General features: G+C 29.2%; 1 protein-coding gene across 1 annotated transcript; it reads left to right on the top strand.

Annotated features, from left to right (window-relative positions):
• Positions 1 to 291: 291 nt before the first annotated feature.
• On the top strand, positions 292 to 1,726 carry LOC119670284. Its single transcript, XM_038080489.1, has 6 exons — positions 292 to 402; positions 476 to 553; positions 619 to 717; positions 789 to 922; positions 992 to 1,158; positions 1,240 to 1,726. Exons 1-6 carry the CDS (start codon positions 359 to 361, stop codon positions 1,633 to 1,635), a joined length of 918 nt encoding a protein of 305 aa, XP_037936417.1. The 5' UTR covers positions 292 to 358; the 3' UTR covers positions 1,636 to 1,726.
• The last annotated feature ends 5,910 nt before the right edge of the window (positions 1,727 to 7,636 follow it).

The following is a 7,636-nucleotide window of genomic DNA, read 5'->3' as shown; positions in this document are numbered from 1 at the left end:
GCTGGGGGTTTATTCCTGTCCCACACTAAACTTTAACTATACTAGAATCATTATCATTTATTTATTTTCTAACTGATGACGGACCGTAGATCAGCATATCTTCCTGTGCGTCCTGAGGTGGACTTAACGTTTGTTAGAGTGGGGTTGGAAAGTTAGAAAAGTGTATATATTTACATAAAAAAATACTCATATGTTGACAACTCAAGTAACCTTAGCAACCATTATCTTTTCATTGAAAATTGTATATATTAATTATATATAAAATAATAAATAATAATAGTGCAGAAAAATTATTTTAATCCAATATATCTTTATTTTGTAACATTAGCACTATTATATTAATATATTTATAATTGCAATGCAAAGCACTCATTTTAATTGGCAAGATTTGGATGATGCAAAGTAAGTTTATTGAATTTTAATAAACTTTCAATTTTCGATATGAATTAAATTTTAATTTCTTTAACTATCGTAGAATGAATGCCAAATTTGAAGAATTATTTGCTATGAAAACTGAAATTGAAGAAAAATCCAAACGTTTGGGCATTTTTGGGTAACATAGCTAATTTCATTATATTTTTGAATTTTCGGAACATTAAAACAGATCAATGTTTTAAGGGGACAAGCAAGTAATAGAAGTTTCGGTAGTGTCAGCTATTTGTCTCTCGGTAGTGAAAGTGCGCGGTCTGCTTTATATGACACCGATTCTACAAATCGGTAAATTTCCCTTACAAACTTTTTCTATTACTTTTTAATAATATCCTATTCCTTCATTATACGTACATTAGTACCAACATTAGCACGTTCACCGAATACACAAACTATTATGCTAAACGTCGAGGACCTAAGAAAAGATTTTCTGAAAATTCTTTAGATGATCAATCACAGAAGTCTTTTAGATTTCAATATACAAATGATAAACGTACGTGAAATATAAAATTACAAAATAGTTTATTATATATTTAAATTTAAAAATCATATTTAATAATAGAGTTAGAAAAAGATCGGATAGAACGCATACGCAAAGGTTTAATTCCTGAAAAATATCTTAATCGCAGTACGCAGACTGTAAGTTTTAAGGCCTTAGTGCCAGAATTGGTGCATGTTCACAAAGACAAAATATTGAAACTGATGGAAAACACACATGTACCTAAAGCGGTAAAATATTTTTAATTATTTAAATATCTGTGGAACTACTAAGCAATATAAAAAACATTAATGATTGATTTATTTATTAAGAATTTTGAGGATTATGTAAAGAAAGAAATCAAGCAATCTAGGGTAAAGAAGATCACACAACATAAAATACTCAATACCCGTGGTACGCAGACACGGAATTTTTTAATTTTCCAAAATAAAGAAGAAAAAAAGGTCCTCATATTATTAAAAAATTTGACGGATATTACATACCTGAAGCAGAAAGCTAATGAGTATTTAAAAGAAGTTATAATATTCTTGAAGCCAGCTTTTACTAAGGAAGGGATGAGGAAGTTTGTAGAGGTTACGATGCAGGGTATGATAGTGTTTGGTGCCTGGTATCTTTTCTCAAACAATTTGTATTATTGTATCAGAAAAGCACTCAGTTCATGTTCTTTTCAAACACCTAGAACACAATCACAGTGGCAATTATTTTAAAAAATTAATTTGAATAATCTTTGCCTATGAGCCTTCATATCAATATAAAAGCTTATTTAAAATATTTAGAAACATGTGTATTAATAATGTTCATTGTATATACAATAAATATCTAATGCATTTTAAATAATTAATAATAATCGATTATTAATGTTACCGACTAATCAAGACAAATACCCATTTTCCTGCAAAAATAAATATACCATAACGTCAGACAAGGAAGTGGTTATTATGTTTAGTAAATACTAGATTCTTCTATGCAATCGCAGAACCCAACTATTAATTTTTGTAAATGATTATTGTCCAATACTATCTTCCACAATATTAGTAAATTTATTCTAGCGATTCTCCAGGACTGCATCGTAATGGATGCAATTTATGTAGCGATTTTTCTGTAAGAGGTCTCTAAACACCTTTCAATCTTAGTTTATTGAAAATGATTTTTTATGATAGAATTTTTTATTATTATGTTTTATTATTAGACGGTGTTAAGTCGATGTCTATCACTGGTGATTTGTGTAAGAACAGTTAGATTAAATACATTTCTAATGATTATCTCAAGAAAGCTTAAATTCAACCTACTTGAATCAAATAATATAGTGATATATATGAATTGAGATAGACTACATTAATTGCTTTAAAAGATCTAAAAACAAGATAGGAATCGGGGGATATTATATCTAACATTATTAATAAACTCCAAATTTTAAGACTAGAGGAAGAATTAAACCTTTTATTTAAAAATTAATTTCAGTAATTTTCGTAAAAGTTCAGGTATTAACTCCATTAAAAAGATATAGGGATTAATTAAGGTGTCAATATTTTTTAAATTGTGTCTTTTGTTTCTTTGCTTGATAAAATGCGAATTAGTATCTTTACTTAACAGCGTTTGCGATTACTTGAATAATCCACTGTAATAAGACCTCACTTAACTTCTGATAACGAGTTATTTAGATAATTTGAATTGTGTTTGGTTACTAAATCAGATTGGCGAATCTTCAAGAAATGTGGTCAATCGAATTGAAGCAATCCGTTCATATATAGGTTTTATAAAAACGAAAAGATCTAGTAATTTATTGCATTTTCAGTATTTGGAAAAAATAATGAAAACAACTTTAAACCAATCATCCAAAATAGTTACAAATTATGTAAATATTTAGAACCAAATATTTTGAGCAGTGGGAACTTTTAGTGATCGAATATAGTTTAAACCTATATGTAGACAAAACGAGTTCTTGACAATTAAGGCATGTCAACATTTTATAACGTAAAAAAAATATAAAACGCGAGAGAAATTCGAAAGATTATAGCACCAAAGGTGTACCGCTAAGTTATTGAATTATAGCTTGAAAAGGTGGAATTTTTTAAAAATGCTTTGGACATAGTCTCCATATCATTGATATTTCAAATAAAAAATGAAATACTGAGTGTGCTATTAAATTTTTTACTTTTCCTTATTATTAAACCAATTTATACAATTTAAAAATTAATTTATTATATTAAATTTTTTTAATTATAAAGACGAATTCATTATCTTACTCTCAGTATTATATTCTGTATAATTTTAAGTAAAAATTTTGTATCTAAAATAATTTTAAATTTCAAAAAATTAGAATTTTTACTACCACTACTACTACTCAATAAAAATTGACCTAATTATTTATTTCATTGCCTATAAATCATGTCATAGAATAAATTTTTGATCAATCTCAGAATAATTAAAATAAACCACCACTTAATAAAAAAAAATTGCAATTAAGAATTATTTTTTCCGGTTCTTATATCTCTTAATTTTCTACAAGATCTAAACGATTTTTTATTTTTGATGCGTGTTAAGATTCCACCTTTAAACTGGCTTAAATGTAATGAAATTATTGATATATTCACTCATGAAAGCTACTGGAAAACTAGGACAACTACACGCCCACAATTGCAGCGCAATCTCTCATAAAAACTTAGTTACATCAAACCATATCCACTCTTGTTTGCAGATACACGTACTTTGAAGCAAGTACAGACATGAATACAGAAGTATCTCGACACTACCTGAGACTTTGCTGCACACGCTGACTGCTGCCATAAGTAAGTTTGTCTACGAGACATCAAAAGCGGTATTTTGTGATACTTAACTTGCTCATTTTAGCGTACAAATAATTCATAATTTTATGGGTCGCTGCAGTTGTTCCCGGCACTGGTTTCTGTTTGTTGCAGTCATTGCACAGCAGCAAATCAAAAGAAAAAAAGAATTAAATAGAGAAATATGATAAAAATTTATTAAAATAAAAATTACTGGAACACAACAAACGACAACGCTGGCAACAACAACAACAACAGCAAACACAACATAGCTTATCCGCTCCAGCGCCAAAAACTGCTAACAGCTCGACACATAGTAAAGGAAGAAGCGTTCACATTAGCCAACGCAGTCAATGCGAACATTCGCAAAATTGTGGGAATCAAATTTGCCAGTTCTGGTTAGGATGATTTTATTGTCGTTACTGTTTTTGTAGCTGTGGCTGTTGCTGTTGGTACTTCTGCTGCTATGTGGTTTGGAGGTTTTCTTACAAATTGTAAAATGTATATGAATCTTGCTGAAGAAATGGAATCATCATCAGTAACAGCAACAGCAGCAGCAGCAACGGCGGCATTTTTGACTCCAAGCAACAGTGCCAAGCATTACTGTAGCACATCCACTGTACTGTCAGACATTATAAGCTTCATTAAACTAAATAATATTCTGCTGTTGTTGTGGTTAAATGGAGAACTTTCCTATCCTGCAGTCATCGTGTTCATGATGTACTTGTTGGATGATGGAGTTGTTAGAGCTTGCAAATATTTTGAAATTTGTCAGTTGAGCTATTGTGAATTTTATGAGAATTCAGTTTTTTTTATTATTTTTTGGTTCATATTTAAAATAAAATAAAAAAATTCTTAATTTATAAAATAAAAAATCAACAGCGTAAAAGATATTATTTTTTTAAGTAGTTTTTGTGGTTTGCGCCCTTTCTGCGGTTCTTCCCAGTTTTATTAGAACAAAAATATTCTATTGATTCTTATTCAAAACAAATAATTTAAATAATTTGCACAATACATACTAATATTTAAGACTTTAAGGAAACACAAATATTTTATCTAGAAATATAATTTAAATAGCTTAATATATATCTCTAAATGCTAACTTCGATGTTAGTCAAAAGATTATTGTAATAATTTTTATTTAAAAATGATCAATTTTTAAGCCTTAATTTATTATATATATATATGTACCATATAAATATTAAGTGTAGTGAAAAGAAATCAATTATTTTCTCAATAGGTGCTTTAAGTTGTCTGTATATCGCGTTATAGAAGTTCTATCGGGTTATGCCAAAGACAAAAAAGACAAGATTTCGTAATAATACATTTTTTGACAGTTTAGTAATTGGTTGATTCAGTTATATTTGCGCGAGCGTCAAAAATGAACACCAGCAAAGAAAAAATACGCCATTTTACAGTTTTTCTTTGAGAAAGACGAAAACGCAAGGTTAGACAGGCGGCTGAAAATGTGAATAGTGTTCATGGTCCTAACGCTGTAACAGACTATCATGCGTGTTCAGGAATCGTTGTCAAAGATACATAATGTACCGAAAGCCCAGTTGTCGGAAATGTTGATAAAGTCATGGAAACTGTCGAGTCCGACAGCTTCATTGTCATGTAAGGACTCTTTCGTTTGATCTAGAACTAAAGATTGTACGAAAAATCATTTGAAACCATTTGAAAAAGATTTGATACAAAAAGAAGTTCGATGTATGGGTACCGAATTACCATCTGCGAGTCGCTGCTGAATCGCAACCAAATTGCATCGTTTCTTTTCTGAAGCGGAATGATGGTAAAAAGTAGTTACTGATCACTTACATGAGCCGACTGAAACGGCGATCAAGGTAGGATTGACGGCCAGGAAGATTTTGCTGTGTGTTTCGTGAGATTGTCAAGAAATCATAAATTATCACCTGCTTCCATATGGCAAAACTCTTAGCTCGAAGCATAACTGTCAACAATTGGATCTGTATTGTCCGAAGGAATCAATCCCCCAGCTACAGATAGCTTTCGACAATAGCAAAGGAATTATGTTTCATTAGGACAACGTCAGGCCACTTACATCGATAATGATAAGTTTCGGGAGTTTGGTTGGTTATGTATCCATCTTATAGTCCAAATCTGGCAGAAATCTGTCGTGATTTTCTAGTGAAAAATTTGCTTCAATTGAGGTTTGTAAAAATCGACTGTTTTGATTTTTTGCCAATAGGGACGTGGACTTTTATGAGAGAGGCATAATGAAATTACTTTAAAAATGTCAACAAATTATTGAACAAAACATCCATATTTGACCTAAATCGGATTATTTTAACTATGTTAAATAAACCCTCAATTTCATGCAATCATAAAGGATTTATTTTTACTACACCTGTTATATTATATAGATCATATATATATATATATTACATATTAACTATTTAATAATAAAACTACATTTTTCTTTTTTAGTTTCGCTTCTCCATATTTATTAAATTACCGAAATCAAATTATAAAGAAGTTAACTCCTTATGGAAAGTGATTTAAAATTAATATATAGTTAAATGTTATTTTAAGTGGTTTAAACAATTAAATAAAACTAAAAAAGTGTGAATTTTGAAGTCATTTATGTTAATATTACCATAACAGCTTCGAAAAAGTAAGAAAGTCAGAATATCTGTTATATTTAAAAGTTTTTTAAAAAGATACTAACTTTTTCTGGTTCAATAAAAGCAATGTTAAATGTTGTTTTAGTTTTTATTTAATAATATAAATTTTTACATAATAACTTAATTTTAATATTCTTAATAATGAAAAAATGTTAAAAAAAATTAAAATTTTACGATGCAAAGGCAGAAGAAATATAAAAATTAATGAAGTTAATATTTGCTTGGTATATAGCCAAGCATATACCAAGGAAATATTGCTTCATAATAATTAGTTAAGTTTAAAATAATAATTAAGACTAAATATTAATAAATGTAGTAATAATAATTCATAATAAGAGTTTTAAAATTTTTATATTCATAATATTATTAGAAAAAAAAAATACATATAACATAAGAAAACTACCATTTAAATTGCTATTAAGTAAAAGTGCTAAAAACTGCACTGAAATTGAAAAATATTTTACAATCCTATTAAATTATATATCTGCGTTAATGTTTTCCAATTAGAAGTATATTAAGTTGTATTAAAAGTAAAATTTAAGACTACATTTATATTTACTTTTTCTGAAAGGAAAAGATAACCATTGAGACAGTAAATTAATTTTCTGCTCTTCATTAATTTGTGTCAATAACTAAAGTTTGCTTGACCAAAAAGGGCTGATAAGTGGGACTCCGTTAATGTTGACAAGAGTCAAAAAAAAAAAAAAAAATAAATAAAAATTAATTAAATAAATAAAACTACTGGTAACAAAAATTGTACTTAGTAGATTCAAAGAGTTTTACCAGTTCATGGCGTAACTAACAGAAAAAAATGTAAGGCATTCAGGCTACCAAATCAAGCGAATAGCTAAAATTATCAGTTCTGATCATCATTAATCGTGAGATTGTGTTTTGAGTTCCGCAATTTGTTTGAGCTGCACATTTGTGCTGACTTAAATATTTAATGAAGCTTCAATATTTCTGTAGCAGCAACATGACAGTGGCAGCTTTGCTACCGTTTTTGTGGCAACAATAACCCACAGCAACGCTTGCAGCATCAGCGATATTAACAGCAACTGCAACGCTAACATCAGCTGCAAATCAGTACAACTAATAGCAGTTTTCTGCACATAATAATGCTTCCGTTCAGACACCCTTCCATCGTCCAACATCCATCGACCATCATTTCTGGGTATTCGTGCACATGAGAATAGAAAAATGAGTTTATAGTTAAGCTTGAATTTCACACCGCAAGCTAAGCAATAAAAGATACTCAGTTAATGAAAGCAGAAGTTCGCTGG

This window comes from Teleopsis dalmanni, chromosome 1 (assembly GCF_002237135.1).
Source record: "Teleopsis dalmanni isolate 2A chromosome 1, ASM223713v2, whole genome shotgun sequence".
Lineage (NCBI taxonomy): Eukaryota > Metazoa > Arthropoda > Insecta > Diptera > Diopsidae > Teleopsis > Teleopsis dalmanni.
The sequence above is the reverse complement of the archived record's forward strand: the minus strand, read 5'-3'. Positions and strand labels throughout refer to the sequence as shown.